We start from the raw sequence: 26,582 nt of genomic DNA on the forward strand, positions 1-26,582 counted from the left end.
ATGTAAGTATAAACAAGCAATAAACATATGTATATATATATCGATGGGGATTCAAATATCAATCCGCCCACAACTGACCAAAATTCTGGAGATGTCAGAAAGAAACAATACAACTCTAAAATATCATGCACTGGCATAAATAGGATCTAACATGGTCAGCTAAATTGACATAAGAAATTCAGAAGAAAAATGCTTTAATCCTATAGGCTAAAAGGGGGCATCACCACAAATCTGGTGGCTAAAAGTAACCCCTAATTCATCGTTTACATCTTCAGATATACAATCATGTATAGCTCTAGAACTTATAACTATGTCTAAAATACTCCTAATTATTTCATCAGATAAATAGTAATTTACAACAAATAGGCAATGAAGCCAGATATGATTTTGCATATATTGATGTTAACCAACAAACCCGGTGAACTTTCAACATGCTCTCCAATTAGGCACTTCCACGGTAAATCTTGATCAGCCGAATCAATTCACAAAACACCAGAGTCCAAAGCTTTGATTGTTTTGCGTCGCCACATAGCAGTTTCCAGATCAAACCTCAACTCCCATGATGGCCAGTAGTGTAAATCCTGCTTCAATGTAAGTACTCGAGGCTTCCCATTCAGGTGGACTGTCCGTACCCGGACAAACTCTCCATGCTCTATTGTCTGTGAAAAGTTAATTAGACATAAGAACAGGACAGTAACAAGATATCAAGTCAGAAACTTCAAGATCAGTAACAATCATTTTTGTAAGGTAATAGTATTGATATGTGCCAGCCAAAAAGCTCATGAAAGAGTTCATCTAAAATGTATGAGAGCATTACAGGGAGTGTAATGAAAGGAGAAAATCGAGCATGGTTTTCAGGTAGGGGTGATAAATGGCCACGTTGGATTGGGAGAGAGGGAGGGGGGGTGCAAAACCCAACCAACTTTACCCAAATTTTTTTTAAGGGTTTAAGCCTTTTTTAAGTAATTATCTCAATTTTGTCCAATATCATTTTGAATAAACCAATATAACAAATATGAATACTTCTGTTATTAAGGAGGACAAATATGAATACTTTTATACAAGAAAATATCCAAATTTACATGTTTCTATTGGAAACAAATTTAAAACACACCACTTTTACATTTTCGGGTCACTAATATTCCGGCTATTAGCATATCATCTCATACAAGTCCTTAATTCTGGCAAAGCTTCATCATGAAATAGGAAGCTTATTAGCTTGGTCAAAATGGTAATACAATGAATTTCACAAATAAAAATATTTCAGAACGAGATCTAGATTTAACCATGTATTTTTTTTGTTTTAAAATTATACTATGTTATATTTCATTCAAGATGTATTTTTAAAGCTTTTGGAAATATTGAAACCTATTGTGTGATTAACTTGTGATTATTGTTTGCACTACATGACAAATGTGTTGCCCTAATGCAGTGAAAATTGTACAACATCAAACTTATAAAATACACAGTGGTGAATGCAAAATAGAGATACCGGGATCATCTAAATCCAGTATTTCCAATGTAGAGCATAAATTTATCCATAAAAAATTGTTAAAATTGCCACAAATAGCAAGTCTGAACCCATAATTTTATTAATGCAATTAATTAAATACTACAAACTTTATAGGTTGAACCCATAAAACTCAAATTCAATATCCACATACGAAGATCATGGTACAAGAAAAGTGAAAACATAGAAAAAATCAAAGTAAATCTCACGCTTCGATTAAGGTAAATCTTAAAAATGAGTTTGAATTGGGCTAGTATTGGCATAAAAAGGAGATCCCCTTGAAAAAGGATTGTGTTGGGGGAGTTAAAAATCAAATCAATACAAAATTATCTTATCGCTAACTCATAACATTTTGGAGAGGCCATCAACTTCTGGGCCATATTTGATACCCCTAGATTCAGGCTCGAGAATGTTTCTTTATATTTTTTGGTAACTAATCATTGTATTAATCATCAAGTGGCTTCAATTAAAGAATCATATAACCAAACAACAAACCGTATGGGTTATCTCAGATGTAAACAAAAAGACTAGAATATTTGTAGTAACCATATTGCACCAAGAACTAAGCAAGAAGATAAGATTGTGTTCAAGATTAAGTACATTATCATTTTTCTCTTAAAATCCTAGTTCCTATCTTTCCAAATGCTCAAAATATGGAAGCAGGAATGGTATACCATTTGGAGATGATCAATAAGGATCTTATAGTCTGTTTGGTCAAATTTCTAAATTCAGCTTATTTTAAAAAGTGAGAAGCAGTTTGTGTTTGGCTAATCAAACACTTTTGAGCAGCAATTAGTGTTTGACCAAGCCTTTAAAAAGTGCTCCAAAATGTATTTTCTCAAAAGTGCTTTCAGAAGAAGTACTTACGGCCAGAAGTTACTTTTAAGCATCTCAAAAAATAGTTTCTGCTTCTCACTTTCGAAAAAAAAAAAAAACAGTTTCTGCTTCTACTTAAAAACACTTTTTTTTTCTCCTATAGCTTGGCCAAAAACCTTTACTTTTGAAAAAAACATTTTGGGCTTGGAGAAACTTGGCCAAACAGGCTGATATTCATAGCTCTTTCCATACACATAATGTATACAAAGCATCTCAAAATAACAAGTCATACCTTCGTGACGTCAACAAAAGCATCCAAAGAGGGAGTTGGTTTTCCATTGACTTCAACTATCCATTGAAGAGCATAAAGACCATACCGATGTACTGGACTTCCATGACACCACCTGAGAGTTACTTTAGGCGTTAATAATAGTGGCATATAGCTAATAGCCAACTCAACAAAAGATACACAACTGCCCTCTCTTTCTTTTACATGAGATGCATTACAAATACATAATGAAAATTAGGAAGACTCAATCAGCCGTTCATCAGAACAAAGAGTCCCCTCAATGCCTGCTGATCGGTGATAACCCAGGAACAATTACAGCAAACTCTTTTTCTTTAAGTTAATAAATTATGACAAATCCAGTAAACGATTCCCACCATAATATTCCTTTTAAATTAAGTCTTGAAAAGGAGCAGTAAAGAAAAAATGTGTCTTAATTTGGATTTGATTCTTCCTTTTACAACAAATGCATACAGGAAACTTATTTCCTTTTTCCTTTATTTTGCTGCAATTTTCTCAAGAAACATGCTGCCAACTTTCTTGACTTCTAAAAAAAGCTTTCCACAGTCTAGCAATTACTCACCTTGCTACATATACTCCATGGCCTTCATCAGGAAGAAATCCAAGTGCACGTACTGCTGGATGAGGATCTTGGACGATACAACCACACCAACTTATTGCACGACTTGTTCCATTTCCATCCCTCACATCTGTTCCCACAAGCAGTTCAATTTCCTGGCCCTGAGAATTCATCAAATAACTTGGAAGAATTTAAGAGAATGAAGAACTAACTTAAGCAGGACATATGACAGTAGTAAAGTTCTTTTGGTCATATATGAGGAAAATGGGGAAGAAAATGTAAACGCGATTTGCCTCAGCAGCTCACCTGACGAAAGATTGTCAAGTTAAGTCTTCCATCGCTATCATTAGACCTGTCTAATGATTGGCATGCATGTTCGATGTCACGAAAGCATGTAACTGGCTCTTTATTAATTGCTAAGACCATATCGCCTTGTTCCAATAAATTTTCAGCTTTAGATCCAGCAAAGCAACCTTTAACTCGCAATACTTGGCGTCTCATGGGATCCTTCTTTACAAGGGCCTAGAAGGTATAATATGAATCAAGAGAAGGCTTACATCAGACACATGGTGCACCCATTTCAAACATCTTCTGCAGATTATCTAATTTGTTTTGTAAGCTCACCAGGCATAAAACCAAGTACTAATTATAAAACGGGAAGAAACAGGAACTTAAATAGTCTATATTTAAGAAACAAGAAACTAGGGAAAATAATTCGGGTAATCATAGATGCCCATGATCAATGATCAAGTTGCATCCATGGATCTCCCATCCAACCAAAATCCAAACATATAAGAAACTAGATTATCTTACCATTATATTATCGCCTAGATCTCTGCTACTAGATTATATTATCGCCTAGTTCTCTACTACTTGAGGATTGATATTAAAGCTTTAAAGAGAGTTTGAAACCTAATCTGACCAAAACAAGCCTAGGTTGTTGGAAAAAAAAGATTTTAAAAAAAAACATCTAGTTTATAAATGTGTTTTCGCTAATGTCTTTTTAAATTAAAGACAATAAAAAGAAAAAATACACTCGGGATAAGATACGGATAGAAGGAAAAGCAAGAACAGGAAATGACAAACCAAACAGATATCTCCAGAACTAGTAGTTTACCTGGATCCAAGTATCATTGAGTCCAAAACTTCGAGCTTTGGAAAGCAAAGTAGGGTAAAGTTCAACTTCCAATATTCTTAACCGAGGCATAGGTCTTTGCAAACCATTTATAAGACGAGGAGGTCCGTCGGCACCGGAAATAATCTTGCCAAGGACTTGGCTTATGGTATAAATTGGAATACCTCGGACAAATTGGTGATCTTCTGACGAACTACAACCATACTTGAGCTAAAAAACGGAAGAAGCAAAACCATTTAATTAATCAAAAAAGAAGTTCTAAAACTAGTTACATCCAATTAATAAGAGAGAAGCATCAGTTGGGAGTACAAACCTGCGTTGAAAAGCTTCCCCATAGAGCTTGAACCCTGCCACGCTCATCAGTCAGCACACCAGAAAATGTACTTCCAAAATCTGAAATGAGAATCGTATGGAATCAAAGAATGCCCAAAACAAATGCCAAAACTACTGTAGAATTAGAGAATCAAGAAGGCCATAAGTGGGAGAGTGTTACCCGTGTCAAGCTCAATCACTTCCATGTTTGTTGCTCTGTAACGTGGACAATCAGCAGAACCAATATTCACAGCAGCAGATGGGTTGGTCACAACCGATTTTCTGGAAGTTGCCTGTAGACTTCTGCTCAATCCCACAAGATACACTGAATCTCCACGACGAAGAGCAGGATCTATTGGCAACAAAATTCAAAATTTAGACAAACATTAGCAAAACTATTAACGGATAGGACAGCCATTTTCTGGAAGACATGATAACTAGAGCAAGTTAATTGAACCTACAAGGGTTCCACTTGCCACAATGGTAATTCAAAGATATACCATTCATCGGTAAACTTTAATTACATTGGAGCAGGGGCTTCATTTTTATATATTGTTCATATAGTCCATTAAGATTATAAAACAATCCCATATACATTTTCGGCAAGAGAATAATCAGTAAGGATTACGGAGTGGGAAACCATTTTATAAACTCGGTTACAAGACCATTACCACAATACGATGTAAAAACAACAATATAGTGAATAAGAGGAGAAGACAGATAGTGCTAAAGCTGGATTATGTTCTGAAACAACAAAGTATATTATGATCAGAGCTGGATGTTCAAAACGCCATTCAATAGCTAGGAGCTTTTCTAAATGCTCCCGTGCAGGCATCTTCTGACAAAGGAGTACATCTAACAGCACACGAGAAGCAATTGGAATGGAAATTGATGAAGTAATAAGTGAATACGTGTCTATATTCATTGTACTAGAATAAGGAAAATCATATAGAAGTTTTATAGGATACTAAGGATATTAAGTCTTTACTTGTAGCATATTAACTTAATTTGAATAGGGATTGATTACCTTCAATATTTGTATACAGCCTTAGACTCCTATACTAGGACTCTAGGAGTGATAGGATTAGGAATGAAACTATCTAAGACAAAATGACAGTAGCCTCTCTGGTGGACAAAATGAGGGAGGAGGGGCTGAGATGGCTCTGACGTGTGAAGAAAGATGAGCAGATGTCCCAGAGAGGAGGTGTGAGATGTTGGCCAAAGAAGTCTCGGGGAAAGGTGATTAGACGGGGCATGGCTCACTTACAACAAACTGAGGACATGACCCTGGGAAAACAGGAAGGTCGAGGCTAATGATAAATGGTAAGTAGGTTGAGCTTTGTCTAGTTCCCTTATCAGTATTGTAACTATTACTCTCATACTATCTTATTCTTTGATTATATTATTACATGTTGTTTCCTTTGCTTCAGCTATAATATTATTTGTCATTGCTATTGTTCTCATCTTCATTGTTTTCAGCATGATGGTTTCTTCACTATTGTATTTGTTTCACATACTTATTTTTTTATATGCTTAACTTGAGCCAAGGGTCTATCGGAAACAGACTCTCTACCAGTGTTGTGAAAGGCAATCGCCTCATCACCAATGGCAAGAGGCGAGGTGACCCTTTATCGCCGCCCTTTAGCTTTGTGGCAAGGCGAGGTGACCCTTTATCGCCCTTTAGCTTTGTGGCGAGGCGAGGTGACCCTTTATCGCCCTTTAGCTTTGTGGCGAGGCGATCTTCAAAAGGTGATGTCATGGCAAGAAAGGCATCACCTTTTGTATTTTCTTTTCAAAAAAAGGCAATCAATTTAGGGTTTTAAAAGTTCTAAGGTTTTTAGGGCTTTCTTTCCAAATTTGCACGATGCACTCTTAGACTCCAACTACGACTCCAACTAGTCGACTCGACTAGACTTCTCCGGTGACCGGCCAAACTTTTCCGACGACTCCAAAGTCCAACCAATACGTATATCTTCTTTTCTTCTTCTTCTTCTAATTTCTTCTTCCACTGTTTCTTTTACTTTCTTCTTCAAACTTCATAGTTACTTCTACCTCTATTTTTTTCTCACTGTGTTGACTTTTGTTCTGTTTTTTTCTCATTCAAGTTCTAGACTTTTGGTATGTACTATCTATTTTCAGTTTTCAAATTGAAATATTCACTAATATGTTGTAGCGATTGAGATTTTGATTATTTATACATGCAAGTGAATATTTTAATTTTTTGGTGTTAACAGGCGCTGCACTACAAAAAGGCGAGCGCCTCGGCCCTCGCCTCGCGGCGAGACAGATCCTTGTCGCCTTTCGCCGTCCAAAACAATGCTCTCTACTTACTTCAAGGTAAAGGATAAGGCTTTCACACACCACCCTCATAGGACCTCACTTGTGGTGCGACAATACTCCTTAGACTAAAAACAGGTGCCCCTCGTCTCCAAACAATCATTCAGGCGCCATACCTCTCTTTAGGATCATTTAAGCATTATTCATATTTCCAGTGACTAGAAATCAACTACCAACTCCCTCCTCTACACTTCTGATTTATTGTCATTGTTCTGCCAATTCAAGTTACACCGATGATGTTCTAAAAATCAGCAGTACTAAATATCTTTGTGATGATTGAGAATAGATTCACTTCCATGTATAATGCAAGAAGCACTTTCTTTTTTATCATGCCCAGCAACTTCAACCGGAAAGAATTCAAGGACCGTTTTCCTGTTTGGTGATTGTGCACTAGTGAGATTTTAGTGTCAGCTTTCTACGTTTTCAAAATAAACAAATTGTTTCAGCACTTTAGTTTTGAAGGAGACATGTTTTAGTAGCAAGTGAATATGTCTACTTTTGTGGTGAACTACAAAAAAGACAAGCATAAAGAATCAAGAGAGGAAGTTCCCACTTACCAGGAAGAAGTTCAGCAGCACGAACAGCAGAAGCAGCAGCAGTTCCTAGAGCAGAAGGATCATATGCAACCAGAGCAAAATTATGGACAGGGTGGAGGAAAACTACCTGAAAATATTACCGACCTCCTCAATAAAGTTTTTTATCATAGCAGGTAAAAGTGTTAACAACAATAGTTATTACCTCTCCAGGAATCTCAATAGGAAAAGCAGCAAAAGATAGCATTATATCAGAAACTGATACTGCAACAGTGTTTTTGTCAACTGCAACCAAGCCCATGTTGTGGGAATGGTATACGATAGCACCAGTACCAAAAAAATGCTGTGAGTGAACTCCATCAAGCATGCATAACGATGGTACATGGACCTGCAATTCCGAATAATGAGAGGCACACCAAATTCAGATAATGGAGATAGGAATAACCACAGAACCATACATATCTAGACATACCTTTCAAGTCTCAACTGCAACAATTAGTATGATTTTTCATATTACATATTTACTAGGAGAACATACGACAATCTTAACCAGCAGTTACCAAAAGAAAACCAGCAGTTTGTAACATTATTCAGCATTTTCTATGTTCTACAACAGGGTAAAAGAAAGAAACCAAACAAATGATTAAGATTTGGACCTACAAAACAGACAATGACTGTGATAGATTCAGATCTTCACTAAGTGCAAACAATACGATAGGTGGCCAATCTCTAAGTTAATAAAGTACTCCCTCCGTCCCATTTTATGTGAGGTAGTTTGACTCGGTACGGAGTTTAAGAAAGAATGGAAGACTTTTAAAACTTGTGGTCCAAAATGAATGATAGAAATTTGTGTGGCTATAAAGCATTTCATTAAGGGTAAAATAGACATTTTATCGTGAAATTGTTACTTAATATGGAAATGTGTCATTCTTTTTGGGACTGACTAAAAAGGAAAGTAAGTCATATAAATTGGGACAGCGGGAGTAACTTGTTAATATGTCCCACATCAGTAGAGGGATGGGAATTTGGCCTCCTTTTATGGACTTGGACAAACCTCCCCTCATGAGCTAGCTTTTGGGGTTGAGTTAGGCTCAAGTGTCATATCTTTACATGGTATCAAAGCAGGGCCCATCTCACCCAATGTTTGGGCCCAAAATAATCAAAAAATTGCCCAAAATTACCCACGCACCACATGCTAAGCATTGGGCGTGAGATGGGGTGTTAAAGCAAAAAGTCTCACATTGGTGGTTAATGAGGGTGGAGTCCTTAGAAGGCTTGGGCAATCCTCCTCCCTTTAAGCTAGCTTTTGGGGTGTAAGTTAGGCCTAAGTCCTAATTTAAGAGCCAGGCCCATCCCAATTTGTTGTTCACCGATGATGGGCCCCCATTTAGAAGTGTTCACGCTCCAGTTGAGGTCTGGGCGTGCGGGGGATTGTTAAGATGTCCCACATTGGTAGAGGGATGGGAATTTGGTATTCTTATATGGATTTGGACCCTCCCCTCATGAGTTAGCTTTTGGGGTTGAGTTAGACCCAGGTGTCATATCTTTACATAACTAAACATTCTAGCATCATATATATTTGATATCTTCAGGTATCCTGAAAATTATCTATCAGATTTTCCTTCTTAAAGTGCAATGAATCTAGACATGTATGAATTCACACATATATTATCTTTGATATTCTCACACAACCTATTGAAAAATTTTGTCCAAAGAAGGATCCCACCAAAAGGAGACATTCCCTACCAAGAAAAAAGGTGGCATACCCTATACACACATACATTGCACTTACCTAAGTTGTGCGGACTCTTCATTTTTGTTGCCGCACCCGTGTCAACACGAAACGGTTGTGGATGCGGGATACGTGTGGGATTTGGTCAACCCACATCAGATACTTTGACCAGAGTCCATGGACAAATTTAGGGGAAATTTGAGATTTTGATAAAACAAACGAGGAATGGCATACCTTCAATATTATAGTCTTTTTTGTCTCTTTTTTAGCTTTTCCTCTTGGTCAATATTCGTTGTTTCATGTTTCAAGCCAGAGTTGGTGGAAGGTCTTGAATGACTTTCTTTGTCTTTTTGAGGGGAAGAACCAAAGAGCTTGAAAGATGAATTTGAGGGTCTTGGGAAAGACAACCTAGAAGATCTTTCATAATTTAGAATATCTTTATAGCTTTATTTTATAATTTTCGATTTTTAACCGAATCACAGCACCCATATCCATAACTGGATCCGTAACCCCGAATCTTAAAATTTAGATTTTGCCGAATCTGACCCTCGGATACCCGCATCCGAGTCCGAGCAACTTAGGCACTTACTATTGTGCTTAGAATGATAAAATCTTTTCTCTCTTTTTGATGAAGTGATTGTTAAATAACTGGCATCAAGAAGATGCTGAAAACAGTACAAAGAAACTAGGGGAAGCTCCTAGAAACAAAAACATACAGAGAGAGCATTGAACCATTTTCTCTTTTTCTTTGAAAAGTACTTAGATGATAGAATCTACCCCCAATTAACCACGGAGAGAAAAGGATTTGGTTTGCAAAAAAGTTGTGCATACATTACAATATTGAGATTGTTATAAGATATAGTGCACGAGTAAATCTGAATTTTCTTTCAGATGTTTGATTCATCATTATCAGAAACTGAATGAGTAATCAAAATCTTTGGGTATTACACGTTTATTGCTATTGCATATGGATCAGATAAAAATAATACACCCTTAAGCATTACTACGGCGGAGACTGAATATGCAGAAGCAAAAAGAAAGGAACCAAACAACTGATAATCAAAGCATGGTTTAATGAAAGGGGTTATTTCTAAATACTGGTAACTCAATAACCCCTATAGACCAATGTTTATTATGTGAAACTGCTTAGGAAATAAGATCCCACTTCAGTAATGCAAGTAACACAAGAAACAAGCATAGGTGAAAACTAAAGTTACCTCGAACATAACAAGGGTAGGCTCTATTGCACGCTCAGCAACAGAGGCATTATTAGCCACAGGAGCAGCACCTTGATCCTCCACGGCCCCAGAGTCGTCAAGCCTTTCCTCTCTATGTCCATTTAAAGAGCGGCCAATTATTACATCACCAACCGCAGATAAGTTTTCTTCCACCCTCCGTTTCTTAGTTCCAGCATCAGAATCATCCTGACTGTTTAGTCCCACTGTAACATTATCACAACTAATCTCCGTACTGGTAACTCCATCCATTGATTCTTGGCTGACTTGTTGAGGCCTAAGATCCATTGCACTAACCTCAGTAGCACAAGAAGAAACACTATGATTTGACAAATCTTGCTTGCCTGGATGAATGCCAGAGAATAGAAGTGGAGACTCAGGTGGCAAGGCAAGTTTCACAGTCCATAAACCAGAGCTGTCATTGCGTTTATATATCTGAGGAGGTGCATACCATTCATGGCGGTCAATTGTGACCAGTACAGACTGCAGCAAAAACAAGTTTCTATGAGAAGGCCTTGGTACAAAGAGATGATAAAAGCGCCAAAGACTATTCTATATCTACCAACAAGAAGAGTCAAATTAGCATCCATAATATCTGCAAAAACTACACACTTTTCATTCTTTGGGGATTCTTTTTGTGAATATATGTTTCTGACTACTACACCTTCACAACTCATTGTGTTACTAGGCTTGACGTTCAAATGGTTAACTACACTAGAAGACTAAATCACAAGACTGACAATGTTACATGCAGGTGAAATTTGTGATCATCTATATCATACACCACATCAAACATACAATTCTTCTGATAAATCAAAAACCATTAAGATAAATCCTAAAATCGATACACAGATTCAAGTTTTCTTGCCATGATCCCAAACTTTGGGTGACAACAAAAGTTGACATGTTATTAAATTTTCCTTCTGATTTGACGCCGCTCTCAAAACAAGATAAACTCCTGCTCTGAGACATAAGTAGTAGCCGACTGTAGATCCACTAGGATCCATAGTTTTTTACCGTGGTTTACGCAGAAATAGTAAAGCCAACAGAAGTCGGTATTTGTGAATCTGTATACCAATTTAGAAGTAGATGGAAAAAAATCATCATGATTTGCCAATAAACAAGAGGAAATGGCAGTTGAGAGCAAGAACTACAGATACAGGTGAATAAAAAGAGGAAACCATTGTTTTCTGGAAGATATCAAAGCATGTGTACAGAAAATCAACATAAGAAAAGAGGCACTACTAATACCTTTTTCCGGTGACGATCATTGTAGCTTATATACTCCAATGGTACTCTTGCACTCCTAGACAACTTGGATAAAGCAGAAATTAATTCTTCAAGGGTCGATATATCTTCTCCGGCAAATTTTTTAATGATGGCATGGCGAGGAACTCCTGCTCTAAATAGCATATATCTACAATACCAAAGAAGTTTATAACTGTCAAACATTCTTTTTCCAGTAAAATACTCCTAAAGATAGCATCAACGGAATTTTTTACTTAAACCAGAAACATTTTCGAATACAAACTGTTAGATAAAGCAAAATAACATAAGTCAATGACTGCAGCACAGCAATTATCTAAACAAGGAAAGAAGATGTACAGACCCTGTTTCTGCCACGTAGACAAGACCACAGTGAAAGCGGAAATTTCGAGCCTGCATTAAAAGAGGAGGAGAGAGAGAGAATAAAGCAGAAACGTGAGCTTCAATCATATTCAACAGATAAGAGACAAAATATCAATGAGTCGAATGTGCAAAAGAAGGGTCTTCACTTAAAAGTTCAAATACAAACTACATGACTAAAACTGCAGTACAGGGAAAACCTCTTTATGCGGGAAGACAACCAGAATTCTATCCCTCATAAAGTATTGGCACTGATATGGAAAGATGGGAAAAAAGTATTTCCTCGCTCAGGAATTGCAAGTTGAGCAACAAGACATTTATAAAAAAAACTTAACTAGCTAAAAAGTAACCAAAAAAGTTTGCTTGGAGAAGTTTGAGAACTATTTAAACGAAATTGTCAACCAAAAGAACCTAACAGATTGCAAAAGCCCTGAACCGTCAAAGTCAAATGGTACTCTAGGCACGTGTTACTTTTCAACTATCAGACGCCTGACTACAAGCACCCAGGCATAACATGTACATACCAAAAAAAAAAATGGTTGCTTCTATTGTGCCTACATTCAAACCCTCCTAAGCTTGTTATGCTCATATAAGCAGCAAAACTAAAGACAACCATAAAAGCATGGATGAAACAGATAAAATCCACTTTCCAGTTCTACACATATAGTCGCATTGTCTTCCAGAAAGAGAACATTTGAGTATGAACAATTGGCGTGGTCAACAATATCTCACATGACCAGAAGCAGACTGCTAAATTTCTTTCTCAAACAAACCTATTAGCAAGATAAATAGGGGAAAAGTCACAAAACATAGCATCTTAACACCAATTCTTCCCTACTGACTGGTTATAAGTTCATTTGACAAAGGAATGAGTATAATGATTAGAACTCATTTTAGAAGGATTAACAGATAACCAATGTTGCTAAATACACATTAAAAATTGTACGGCACTAGCAGAAGAATCTTGCAAACCTGTTGATAAGAAAGGGGATGAATAACTGCACCACTGACTTCCAAGAAGCGGTCAGGAGTAATTGAATGCAAATCCTGAACCTGAAGGATACACGAGCAGATGAGTCATATTGACAGCTTTAACCCCTTTCTTCTAATAAAATTTAGTTACTCCTTGAAAAAATGGGCACTACAGTTCTCAAATAGAAAACCGCTCGGCAATTACACAGAAAGAGAGAATCGAAATTGATCAAAGATTTCTAAAACCAAACGAAAAGGGAACGAATAAATCATGGATCAACTAGGACCTCCACCATAGCTAAAAGATAATATGCCACTTTGCAACTGAATTTTGTGACAAAGCAAAATTACCACAGGTAAGGTTAAGCGGGACCACATCAATTATGAGTGGGCAAGCTTTTGTATCTTCTTCATTTACCATTACTATTTACAAGTTCTTTCCTACTGGTAGTATGGACAAATATGACAAAATAACAAAAGAAGAACAAAATCAGAAACAATACCTATAGGTATAGTTCGGACTGTTATTGCTGCTCTGGGCTATTGGTAACTCATCTGTCCACAATGTCTAGAAAAATTGGACTCTGGATAAGCATTGGTAACTCACTCACTAGCAGACAATTCATTCATCATATTTTACAATTATCCCGTGTATTATCAAGGATAGGAAATGTGATCGGCCATTTCGATAAGCAACACATATCACAATAATTATGATTCAACGAGATTGTTAGAATCCTAGGAATATTCTATAGCATATGTGTAAATATAGTAAGCTTGATTTACGCCTAGATTTACTCTAGCTTGATTTGTATTGATTAGGTATTGATTTCCTTTCCTTTTTAGGACATGTCTACTTAGCTATTGAAACCCCAATAGCTTGTGGGAATAATCAAGTTGAGTTCTCTCTCAAACTCCTGTCTTCTCTTCCATTTAAATCACAAATTTGTTGACCGAGATCTTGCCTACATTAAGCATCATACAAGTTCTTGTTTGTTTTGATAAGGTAAAGGTTTATTAACAGAGTACCAAGAGTTATAAAAAACTGCTGGGAATATCCATGCAGTCAATGACAACATCTCCCTAGCAAGCATCATAGAAGTATATAGGCACTTGAATGAATTAACAAATCATGCTAAAACCAACCCAAAGGCTAATTGAGATGAACCAAAATCCTAATCATTTTGACAACTATGATGTAAGAATATAACCTTCTATTTTAGAAATCATAGAAATTTCAACATTCAAGGAACACTCACCAATAGTTCCACTGTCATAGGGGTTCCACCCCTTTCTATTTGAAGCTCAACTTTCTGCCCAACACTGTCATCAAGTAAAGTCTCCATCTTCAGGAACTGAGTAATCACCTGAATGAAGCTTATGGAAGGAAATCAGTTCTACGAACCATCAAATGAATGATTTTCCAATTATATAAAGAAGCAATTGCCAGCAATGTTAAGTTTATATATTCATCTTGGTCTGAGGAAAAAATTGGAGAACTAGAACTATCTTTTGCCCATGTAACACACTGTCAAGAGGAAGGATAGATAAGTGCATGACTTTGTTAAATTAGGCCCCTCATTCAACCTGGTCCAATGGTTGGTTCTTGAAAATTGAAGTAGTTCTGCAGAATCTAGATGCAGTGATAGAGGAAAAGAGAGCGGACGATATGAGCCAAACAGATGTATTTAATCAAAGTTCCAATAAGTAATGCAGAGAATCAGAGCACAATGAGGACATCAAAACCATCAATATAAGTTCCCTAAACAACAAAGCCAGACTAACCTCCCCATTCATACGAACAAGCACATCACCAGGCTCCAAATGATTGTGAGCTGGGCCACCAGGTACCTGCAACAATAACAGAGAAAAAATTAAGTGTTGATACATAGAAGTATAGTATACTGTGTCAGGACACTCGAAAGAAGTGCACTTACCACAGAATCAACGACAAGCATTCCAGTCTCACTGGGTGGAGAGGAATTGCGCACCAACTATTCAAGTAAAACTTCAAAAGATTATGTATCATTATATTAGTAATACAGCTTGTAACAATATATTTTAGTGCTTACCTGCTCTGTGGCACTAAGGAGGCCAAGCCGGCGAGTTTCATCATATCCTTTGTGGAGAAAAGTTACCTATATGAAAAACATATATACCATTAACCAAGTATACTTGTGAAATTATGTGTTCCCTAACTTGACCTATCCTGTTTTCTCTTTGATTTGAAATGGCATGCTCCATAATACACGTATTAATGTCTGTTTTGGGGTTAAAGAAGCTTGTGCAAAAGAAGATATATATGAGATTAGAGAGAAGTTCCTCATCTCTCTTAGACCTTCTGTCTCTTATAAACTACTGTAGTTTTATATTCGAGTAAGCTACATGTCACATGGATGCAGAATAGCGGTCAGCCAAAGAGAAAGACTAACTCATAAAGGCCTCACGAACCTTTACAGAATAAAACCCATTAAGATCATCTCAGAGGACTCATGTACAATTTATCATGCAAACACAATCTAATGTACTACCATCCACCATGATGGACAATCTGGAAGGGAAGGAATTCTAGATGTTTTGAGAATGTTGAGAATGGAGTGCAGAAGAACAAGTTGAACTTCATCTAGCTTTTGTGTTTTTGGAATAATCAGATTTACTCAAATGATACTGTTCAGTCTTTTTCAGGTGACAAAGGAACCTGCAGCCTCTACCCTTTGGGTGCGCACATGGTAAAACCTCAATCATGTGCAATAGCTCAATCAAATGATATTGTTTCTATTATTGATGATGTTTTAGATTCAATCTACAGTAGAACTTGAGAGTCCTTATGTAAAAAGAGTTTCAGTACGACCCATGTACTGCTTTGTTCATTTGATATATAGATACAGCTACCAGTTTCAAAAAAAAAAAAATAGATAGTGTCTCACAATAAACAAAATTGAAAGAGCAATCATTCACAGAAGCAATCACTTCACAGGGAAATAAAGTTTAAAAAGGTACTGTAATTGAGAGAAGCAGAGCTAACAAACCTGAAGCGTACCACGATGAATAGTAACAGCCTCCCATTTATTTGTGGTAAGATCCAATCCTTCCTGTAAGAATTCCAGTGCCCTGACAACCTATAAACACAATAATAATTATCTAAGTGTTTGTGGTTTTTGTTCTCAGGAGTTAACCATGTTTTTATGTATGTAATTTGCATCTCCTTGATGCCTTTCAAATACAACATCTTACTTCATAAAAAAAAATTATACAAGTGTTTGTGTGTCCGTTAATTAATACTAATTGATTTCCTTAATAACAGAGAAAGTTCAGACCTTAACCAGCAATACGGGTTTGGGGGCAAAAGATTCCGGGAAACAGAAAATGTTCAATGCCAGCAAATAAGGAACCAACATGACTCATCAAGGCAGTTAAAGATTTGAGAAGGAAAAACACAATCAAACATAAACCCTTCACTAGGAAAATAAGATAGACAAACACACAGAATATGGAAAGCTTGTGACCATCTGTACTCCCATTTTTTGTAAGAAGTTAATCATAAAAGGAAAAAGACTATTATCACATAGTAATTGCATATAGAATAGGCCATAAAATAGAGTGAAGTCATGTAAAAAGAAACTTAAGGTTTCAAATTCCCTCAAAGATATCAACCTACTTCAAGGATGACAAATGAGTAATAGCAGGAAAGAACCATAATAGGAAAAAGAAATAAAATTTTCAGTGATTCAATGAAATAAAAAAGTTGGATCCTATAACCCATAAGAGTACAAAGAGACAAAAAATATTATGGAGATACATACATGCGACCCTGCATATCAGGGACAAGTGCACATTGACAACAGAAAACCCAGAAGAAGGAAAAGTTAAAAAAACTGATCAAATAAATGATATAGTTTCCAATATAAAAGACTTAGGAACAGGCAGAAAAGAAATCAACATGAAAATAACCAATTCCAGAGAAATATAAAATATTTTACTGTTTGCCCATTCAAGAAGTCAATAAAGACTTTTGCAATGCTATAGTGTTGTTGGAAAACAATAGTCTCTGACAATACTTCTCACTAGTTAAGGTAAGAAAATTCAAGTTTAACTAAGGGTCAACTGTCAAATGCACACTTCCCACAGTTCAGAAATAGAGCATAGAGTGGTCTTTAACAAAGAGAAGATCAAAGAATGTACTCGTTCTAATGGCAAGAAAAATGCAGAAGCACTTGATGACTTGCTTCCAGCATTCAAAGCGACTGCTTTCCCTTGCCAATTTATTACAGGGGAGCCACTTGAACCACCTTTCGTCCCAGAAGCAGCCTGTTGGCAAAGAACACAAAAGTAATTCAATAACTATAATCCTGAAAAGTTGGGGTAGAAGTGTGTTGATGACCTAAATAACCTTCTATTTCCCTCTATAACAGCTTTTAGCATATAGATGAGGTGGATTCACAGAGTAGAGGGAACATTTTTATTTATTTTCTATCTCCCCCCCCCCCCCCCAAAAAAAAGGTTATCCTTCAGCTATCCTCGTGTATTTGAGTATAAATTTCCACTGGTCCCCATAACATCCTAGTCATCATACATTGTGTCGCCTGTCTACATTGATTCAAGAAGGTTTATCTTCCTATTAGCGACCACTAGTCTATGAATAACTTTTGTATTCGAACCCCCTTCTTACAGACATGGTATCATAGATTTTTGTCCGCGCATGCTCCTTTAGTGTTCTAAGCCATTTCTTCTTGGCAAGTTACATGTTTGTCATATATATGATATAGTGCACTCTGAACAAGCAAATGGAGCTAATTTATCAATTATGAGGGCTAAAAAGCTCAAAATTTTCTATTACAGAATCCACTTACTTGCATGTAGAATGTGTTGAAGTCATTGTATCCATCCCTGCACCAAAAATTGGAGTTATCAAAAGGAATACATTGTGCTACCAAACATTTGCAATACAAAAAACAAAGTGGATTGCAGCACAAACACCACGGAGATGATTTCATCAGAAAAACATACAGAGGACATTCACCATAACACTAAAAACATGACTTCCTATACAAATGAAAAATGATAAGTTCATAGTTTCGTTATTTTAATTTAAAACAAGTTTTTTTTTTATGACATTAAAACAAGATCATTTTAACATCCTGAAGCTTTAAATTAGCTCATTGTATTTGGACAGTAAGGAAGTTCCCGACATGCAATAACACAAGCAACAGTCTACATTACATTGATTTTGAGGTAGGGCAATACTAATGTGACATAATCATTGCACCCAAAACCAATAAGAGGAAAAGCAACACCTTAAAACAGCAGCAGCCAACAATTTGTGCTTAGCACTCAAATATGTAAGAATTTAATGCTAATAATCAGCTTCATCACATATAAGAACTAAAAAGCTCATCAATAGGAAAATCTTTCCAATTGGCTGCACAAAGCAAAACCCACTCTGATGAAAGAGATAGTAGACCATCAAAAAAGCAGCACAGTATGTATACAGAAGCATGTTTATAAGTTCTTTTGGGTTATAAAGAAAAAATGCTGAAAGAATGTCAAACACTTAATGAGATTCTTATGGCCATATCATTAAGGGGAATACATGAAATCTCCAGGGTGACTGAACATTTTAGGTAGACCATGACGACAACAACAATAACAACATTTTAGGTAGACCACGACATACTTTTTATAATGCGGAGCATCTCTGTCAAGTCGAGCAAGGGTTCCAGCTAAAATAGACACCTGCATAAATCCAGATTAAAGCAAAGAGAAATACGATATGAAAATTTCTTAAGAAAATATAGCCCCTCAAAAACAATCAAAAGGATGCAACGAAAGGAAAGACAGAGCCATATGTCAGCATTCAACAATCAAAAGCATAGTTTACAAGCAGATTACACATCAAAGAGTTATGCATCCCCTCTACACGTTTTAAGTGATATCAGGCCTCCAAAGTTTTTCTCGAGTCATAATGCCTCCATCATGGGCATTTTTCGACAGGTACGCCACCTCCATCAAAGTTACTAAGAGTCGGAACACTCATTCCAGAAAGTTCTAACCCATTTACTGATTCTTTGAAGATGCTATAACGAGTAGGCAAAGTTTCATTTCATTCCCTTCTGATCAATTACAGGAAACATTAGTCATAATGTGACTGAATATGACAAGTTCAGTAGAATAATAATGTAAAAAGGTCCTTTCATGTAAAAAGTATTCCGCTTGGATACATCATTCATAAAGCAAGGTAGGGCAATGAACAAAACCTCATCCACTTACCTTCTCTCCACTGTCATTACCAACAACCCTGATTTCTAGTCCTACACAAGCATCCTCCGGAGCAAGGGGAATCTCTTCATAGCTCAAAAATTGTATTGCAGCAGGATCATAACGGAAGAATCCGAAGTCATGAACCTAAAAGGCGATCAATAAGTTTCACTCATGACAAAATAAATAAGTATGGAATATGATTGTCAAGTATGCTTCAGCAATTCTCAATGTCCCTATAAACCTATGTATAACAACAAATAGGAGTCAACACAGACATATTTCTTCTGCTTCATTTTGTATGGTACACTTAACTTCTAGTTTTTCTCATAAAGAATGACACATTTTTTATATTTGGAAACTCTTAACTTTTAAACTTTCCATGTTACCCTTAATGGCATGCGCTTATAGTCATAAAAATTGTCAAGGCATGTAAAAGGCTATAAGTTCTAACGGTAACTTTAGTATGTGGTAAAAGTTGTTCTTTCTTCTGTGTCCAATCAAATATTGCCTAATAAAATGAAAATGCGGGAGTATCACTAAGTGTTTCTATTTGTTATGGAGACCTTTAGTATACTACTGGATTGGGTAGTGGAAGGAGGAGTTATGACTTATCATTTGTTAAACAGATATGTATATGGGTGTGAGTACCTGAAATAGGCACGAATAAAGTGTCCGAACCATCATTGCTTTCATAAAATTTCAAGGGACCCGAATAAAAGTAAAGGAGTGAATGCTTTGATCCAACTAAAAAATATACACAGACAATTACTCGGAATTGTTGAAAATTAACTCATTTTCAATTAACAAGGTGAATTCAATCCATTGTTATTTAAAAATGTGTAATAACTAACATCAAAGTTTAAAATCTAAATAATTCAATAACTGGCATCTTGAAAATGTGTAAGTTGTAGACAGTTATTTTGTTAGTGAAAGTATTGAGAAACATCTCAAAAATGAGAAGACTTGCATTATATATTCAGACGAGGAATATCAAACTGAAAAGATAGCAAAGACGAGCTTGAAAATGAACTCACAGGGTCTCTATAAATGGGATAGATTGGTATCTCTTCACGGTTCACAAACATAGCTTCAGCCACCACGGGTCCTAGGAAGCAAATAAACAATCAGCACTTCCATCCGACAAAGAACTGAACTTGAAAAGATATATATTTAATTTGCCGACTTTTTAAGTTACTAAAAACAAATTAATGCTTGTTATCACCAGGTTTTACAACATGTCGATTTGTAAGTATAATCCCGCGACGCTTATCAACGACGAAGCCCGTAGCATAACTTGCACCAGCAGCCTCGGTGTCAAATGCTCGGCAAGCATTGGTCCGGAGAACGACGACGGCGGGAACCACCTTGTCAAGAGCCTTTCGCCAATCTTCTGTGGTAGCGAGACTCTCCTTGAACGGAGGATCTATATCCATAGACAATTCCTCCTTCATTATACTCGATTCTGGTCCCAATGCTTCCTCGGATCCTAACCTCTCCAGGGAATCGCCCATTTCGAAACCCTAATTTCCCTCTCGGAATATCAATGACGCAAAGACGAAGTTCGAAAATGCTACTTATGATGCAAAGATAAGTTGCCGACTCCAATGGAAGGGGAGAGAATATTCCGGCGAGGATGAAGGATGTTGTTCTCAACGAGTATTAGAAGATCGGCGGCGTGTGCGTAGTTGAATTGGCGCTGACAAGTGCTGTATTCAGTCATTCGTCTTTCTTTCGCCGATGTTTTTTGTACAGAATATCCAATTACCAAAAAAACCCTCTACTTTTGTTTTCTTCACGTGGGCTAAATCCCGTTATCTGTATTTGGTAATCCGTAATCAAGAAACGATAACGGTCTCTGTGTAATGACCTCGCATATATAGTCCCTTAAACCTGTCAAAACTTATCAGGTAGACTTCTTCAATTTGTTTATGTGGTCATTTAAGTCCCCTCGTGATATTTTGGCAAATAACTGTAATTTTTTTTTTTACAATATTTCTTTTAAGATATCTTACAAAATCACTCGAATAAAATCATAAACTTAAAGAAATAGCAATAGAGCGGGAGTGCGGGACTAATGATATGCAATGCCAAGCAATAGTGCGGGACTAATGATATGTAGTGTGGGGCAAAACAAATTGAAATAATTTTTTTAAAAAGGGAAAAGGGTTTGATATACCTCTCAATTTTGTCATTTAGAGCTGATATATCTCTCGTTATGAAAGGGCTTATATATATCCCTAATATTATACAAATGGCTCACATATACCCTTTTCCTCTAACGGAAGTGAAAAAATTAATTCAAGTTTAATTTTTTAATTATTTAAAAAAAATATAATCCCATATGGGTATATTTAATCCTCTTCAAACATATATTATTTTTTATAACTCTTTTTTTGTTTCAATACTAATTTAGATTTATTATTTTGATGGTCAAATTTATTTAAGTTTCGCTAATATTCTTGTAAAATTTATTATAGATGACCCAATTTTTTTCTTCAAATACAAAAACTAAATTACAATATATCCAAAAAAAATAGTTTTAAATTATAATATAGCAACAAAAAAAAAAGTTTTAAATTTTTTTCTTTATACTAAATAATGAAAGAAAACAATAAAATAAGAATAAGAAACTTAAATAATGATAATTAAGAAGTCAAAAAATAATTTATGTCCGAAAAAATTATAACATACCTTGAAATTTGCTAGAAAAATCATATATACCCTAAATGATTTTTTAAAAAAAAATCAAAAGTCAAAAATATAAATTTAAAACTAATTTTTTCACTTCCGTTAAATGAAGGGTATATATGAGCTCATTTTGTAAAGGAGGGGTATATGTGAGCTTTTGTATAACGGTAAGGGTATATATAAGCCACTTTCATAACGAGGGGCATATCAGCTCCAAATGACAAAGTTGAAGGGTATATCAAACCCTTTTCCCTTTTAAAAATAATGTATGGCGGCGGATTTGGGGTAAAAAAATAAAATCTAAAAGTTTCTTTATTTATGAATAATGTTGAAAAAAATGTCATAATGATTCTTGAACTATTGAAATAGGTTTAGAATGAACGCTTAATTTTATATTTATCTGATCTAGTTTTTTAATTATCCCAAATATTATTAAATTTGGTCCCTTAACTTTAAACTTATTGCTTTTAATTTTTTTTAAGAATTAAAAAATTTACTCAGGTTTGGTCTCCATCTATTTTAAATACAAATATCGTAGTTATATTAACAAAACTCATGTTTTCATGAAATTAAATATTTAATTCATTTTTTCAATTGTTTTTCTCTCCCTGCTACTTTTTCTTCCAATTACTATTATGAAAATAACTTAATCTTAGCAATTCAAAATAAAATGTCCCCTTCTTTAGCGGTAACAGTTCATACTCATTGTAAAAAAAAAATTAAAAAATCATATAAAATAAATAAAAGTTTTGATCTTATTATTCAAATTTCTCTACATAAAATAAAATAAACAGAATAATAAAATTGATCAATTTCAAAATAAAACAAATCAAAAAAAAGTTGCAAATCTACACATAATTTGAAGTAAAAGTAGTGGGGAAATAGTAACAATTGAGAAATGGGTTGAAATTTTGATTTCATGGATGCATGAATTATGTTAATATAAACCTAAACTATTTTTATAAAAAAAATAAAATCAAAGACCAAATCTGATAAATTTTTGAATATTTAAAGAATTAAAATTAGTAAGTGTATAGTTAAGGAATTAAAAATGATAAGTATATAGTTAAGAGACCAAATTTAATGACATTTTAAATAGTTAAAAGATTAAATCTGATAAATATTTAACTAAGAACATATTTTAGACCTACTCCAATTATTTAGGAATCATTTATGACTTTAAAATAAAAAAAATAGTGCATAAATTTCTTACAGTGGTATTTTTAATTTTTTTTTGTTAGTGCAGCCATAGAAAATTCCTTTTCATGACATTTCTAAAAAAATATCATTCAAAGATGTTTTCTCGTGAAAGTTATTTTACCTTTCTTTCTTGCTGTGTTTCTTCTCAAAAAACTTAAAACAAAATTGTCTCTAACTTTATTTCAGAAGTGAAGCAAATTATATTGGCGAGTCAAAGCAAATTTATGAGGGGCGAGAAGGGTTTAAAACACATGAAATTACAACATGGGGTAAGGTAATTACTTAAATGCATGTTATGTTGTAATATTATGAATCTTATCAAATTTTGGTACATTCAGATACATGTATTTCGGGATACATGAACTCAAAATTAGGTTAATTTGTTCTACATACACTATATTCAAGTGGATTCGCATGTATCTAGGATATTTAGACAAATCTTGAGCCCTCGATGCATCGCACGAGCCTCCCTCCTATCTTGCTCACTCTATTATCTCGCTCGCGTATCTGGGATGCATCATACTAGATACATGTATCTCACGTATCTAGTATCCTATATGAATGCTAATCACACTAGATTTTTTGTTAGTGTTAAAACGCCATTGTTTGCCACGTTGTTTGATATTGGGTTCGTGTTCAGTGTACCGCTCTTTTTATATATGAAATTCCAACGTTTTTTTAGCCCTTTTTTGTTTGTGCATCTTTCTCTCATGCTTTTCGTCGGTCAACAACCAACTAAATCTATACTTCTTCACTACTCATACAGGCTTGATGGAATGAAGTTGTATTGAGGGAATCGTTTTGTCTCAATCAAAACGTATTGATTTGACCCCATAAGCGGGGCCAAGCATGTTGCCGCCATAAACAAAACCCCGTATAGAATCTCCTAATTGTTCCAGAGCTACTAGAAAGAACCAGAAATAATTTGGTTCATATGGAGGATATCTATCCAGAAGTTTTCGACCAACTAATTAAATAGATCTATAACCTGCTTCCATTTGTCCTGAATGAGGGAATTAAGGCGGGTATAGTCGAACTGAACTGCTTGATGATTTGAAAATCTTCTCACTTTCCTAATATATAGAATTGAAGTTTGAAAAGAAAAAAAAAAGGCCTAGCCCACCCCAACCCTCAGTCTTTCAAGGGTTGGGTTGGATTGAGCATTTTCAAGCCCTTCCAAATGAAGGATCGGTCCGCCCTAGCCCGTCAAATTTCTTTACTCGCGAGGCTTGGTCTGACCCTTTTTGACAACTCGGAATGATCAATAGCATTACACAAGTCACAACAGAATATTTTAAGAGCGAATTAAGAGAACATATAATATAAGATTAAAGAACCATTTTCAAGTTGAAACATTAATAAATTGGAAATGAAATATACCTACATTTATTCTTCTACGATAATTAAAAAACAAACATCTACATCTGTTTTTCAACCGTCTCCAACCCTAGCAGATCTAGGATATCAGATCACTGATTTACTTATGAAAGAATTGTAATATATATGAGATCAAAAGAGAAATTTGGGGTGCAACTACAAAGAAGTTGCAGCAAAAATATCTCAAAAATGTGAAAATTACTGTATTGTTGGTGGCCTAGTAATCGATGAAATATATCTAATATAAGTGGGACGCTCAAAAGTATGCTAAATATATTTGATTTGCTCTTAGCTTCGAAGGGACGATACACTTTTGGTGAGCTCATTGAGTGGTTTGTCCGTTGATCGAATCAAATTGTACACGAACGCTCCGGCTAGGGTTCCGACGATTGGACCAACAATATATACCCAAAGACCTTTGTAAACATGTCTCACTAGTGCTGGACCAATGCTTCTTGCTGGATTCATTGATGCTCCTGAAATTGGCCTGCATTTTTATTTTGATTAGGTTTTTGCCAAAAAAAAGGTTAATTTGATTTTTTTTAATTAATTAAAAAAGTTAATAATTAGCATACCCTGCTACAAAAACGTTCAAGGTTATGGTCATTCCCACAGCTATCCCAGATACATGTCCAATCTGCAAGAGTAACACAAAGTATAAATTAAATAATCAATGCAGTTAACTGATCTGATATAAGTATTAATTAATGATTGATTTCACACGTAATCTGTAGCATACCGCTCGTTCATCTGTACCAACACCAGAAATGACGAACATGAGAAGGAAAGAAATGATGATTTCGGCAACAAGTGATTGGACATTAGATCCAGTTGGAACTGTACCAAAATAAGCTTGAGGAGTTACATCAAACATTAGAGACAGAGTTCCACTAGCCAAAGTCGAACCCATTAATTGAGCTATTATGTACAAAGGTACCTGCAACACGTTCAATTTATAATATTTTAGCATTAATAACAATTAGTTCGATTATTATATACACAAAATTAAATTTAAGTTACATACTTCTTTCCAAGGGAAGCGACCGAAGACGCTGAAAGTAATAGTGACAGCTGGATTAAAATGTGCTCCTGATATGTGTCCAACAGTGTAAGCCATGACCATAACAATAAGTCCCCATGTTACACATATCCCTGGAAACGTAACGGTCCCACCATAAAGGTTGTTGACTACAACTGAACCACACCCCGCAAATATAACAAAATATGTCCCTATGACCTCCGCAATCAACTGCAAATATTAGCCCAGATCCAATTCATCAAATAAATATACGATTAATAAAATTACTTGATACTGGGTCAATCATAGCATTACAAATTATTTAAGTACCTTTTGACCGAGGACAACGACGGCAGGCGATGAACAAAATCCAACCTTGTTATTGGAGGCTACTTGGATATTACCTTCTTCCATAGTCTGAGTGATTTGATCTTCTTTATTTGACACCATTGTTGTTTTTTCAATTTAATTAGAAAGGGAATAAGATAGTTATTATTATTATTATATAGGATAGGATTAGAGACTTTGTTTTTGTGTGGTTTGCTGCTAAGTTGATAATGATTATGGTATATAATTGATAGAGTATTAATTATTGAAGAGTGTTGGAGGCTGGAGTTTATAAGAAAATTGTACTAATTAATTAGATATAATAGGGGATTGGAGTTTTACTATAGATTAATATTGAAACTCCATCCAACACTATTTATCTATCTATTAAGAGTCCTCCTCCACTCAAGTCGATTCTCTTTTGCAAACCTTAATAAAAAATGATAGAAAGAGTAAAAAGATATACTTGTATTCTTACAGTTTATTAGGATCGTACGTATGTGAAGAAAGTTTGAATCAGTATTTATCTCATTTTCCGTGAATATCTCAAATTAGTTCATTTACTTTTTCTTATTCACGTTTTAAGATAATAAGGAAGAGATATAATATTATTTACCTTCTCAAAACTAATTAATGGGGA

The 26,582-nt window shown here is 35.3% G+C and overlaps 2 protein-coding genes across 2 annotated transcripts; both read right to left on the bottom strand.

Moving 5' to 3' along the window:
* Positions 1-132: 132 nt before the first annotated feature.
* On the bottom strand, positions 133-21,047 carry LOC125846703 (protease Do-like 7). The gene is made up of 24 exons (XM_049526274.1): positions 20,555-21,047; positions 20,367-20,437; positions 19,342-19,476; positions 18,749-18,807; positions 17,925-17,961; positions 17,257-17,382; positions 16,104-16,193; positions 15,147-15,212; positions 15,012-15,068; positions 14,860-14,925; positions 14,334-14,441; positions 13,075-13,155; positions 12,086-12,135; positions 11,728-11,893; positions 10,459-10,959; positions 7,715-7,897; positions 7,534-7,639; positions 4,821-4,991; positions 4,641-4,720; positions 4,310-4,537; positions 3,499-3,714; positions 3,196-3,353; positions 2,619-2,730; positions 133-659 (listed from the first exon to the last, which is right to left on the bottom strand). Exons 1-24 carry the CDS (start codon positions 20,841-20,843, stop codon positions 483-485), a joined length of 3,333 nt encoding a protein of 1,110 aa, XP_049382231.1. The 5' UTR covers positions 20,844-21,047; the 3' UTR covers positions 133-482.
* Positions 21,048-24,741: 3,694 nt separating this feature from the next.
* On the bottom strand, positions 24,742-26,359 carry LOC125848590 (probable aquaporin NIP-type). The gene is made up of 5 exons (XM_049528473.1): positions 25,946-26,359; positions 25,622-25,846; positions 25,337-25,534; positions 25,173-25,234; positions 24,742-25,084 (listed from the first exon to the last, which is right to left on the bottom strand). The coding sequence occupies exons 1-5, from the start codon at positions 26,063-26,065 to the stop codon at positions 24,886-24,888; spliced, it is 804 nt and encodes a 267-aa protein (XP_049384430.1). The 5' UTR covers positions 26,066-26,359; the 3' UTR covers positions 24,742-24,885.
* Positions 26,360-26,582: the final 223 nt, after the last annotated feature.

This window comes from Solanum stenotomum, chromosome 12 (genome assembly GCF_019186545.1).
Source record: "Solanum stenotomum isolate F172 chromosome 12, ASM1918654v1, whole genome shotgun sequence".
NCBI lineage: Eukaryota > Viridiplantae > Streptophyta > Magnoliopsida > Solanales > Solanaceae > Solanum > Solanum stenotomum.

What these genes read in the sequence shown, in the direction of transcription:
- LOC125846703 (XM_049526274.1), bottom strand. Translation starts at nt 20,843, where the DNA reads ATGGGCGATTCCCTGGAGAGGTTAGGATCCGAGGAAGCATTGGGACCA. An exon ending in CTATGACAGTGGAACTATTG is followed by an intron (nt 13,156 to 14,333) that starts GTGAGTGTTCCT and finishes TGTATCCTTCAG; the next exon opens with GTTCAGGATTTGCATTCAAT. An exon ending in AGTGATTGAGCTTGACACGG is followed by an intron (nt 4,721 to 4,820) that starts GTAACACTCTCC and finishes TTCTCATTTCAG; the next exon opens with ATTTTGGAAGTACATTTTCT.
- LOC125848590 (XM_049528473.1), bottom strand. Translation starts at nt 26,065, where the DNA reads ATGGTGTCAAATAAAGAAGATCAAATCACTCAGACTATGGAAGAAGGT. An exon ending in GTCGCTTCCCTTGGAAAGAA is followed by an intron (nt 25,535 to 25,621) that starts GTATGTAACTTA and finishes AACGTGTTGCAG; the next exon opens with GTACCTTTGTACATAATAGC. An exon ending in TTGAACGTTTTTGTAGCAGG is followed by an intron (nt 25,085 to 25,172) that starts GTATGCTAATTA and finishes ATAAAAATGCAG; the next exon opens with GCCAATTTCAGGAGCATCAA.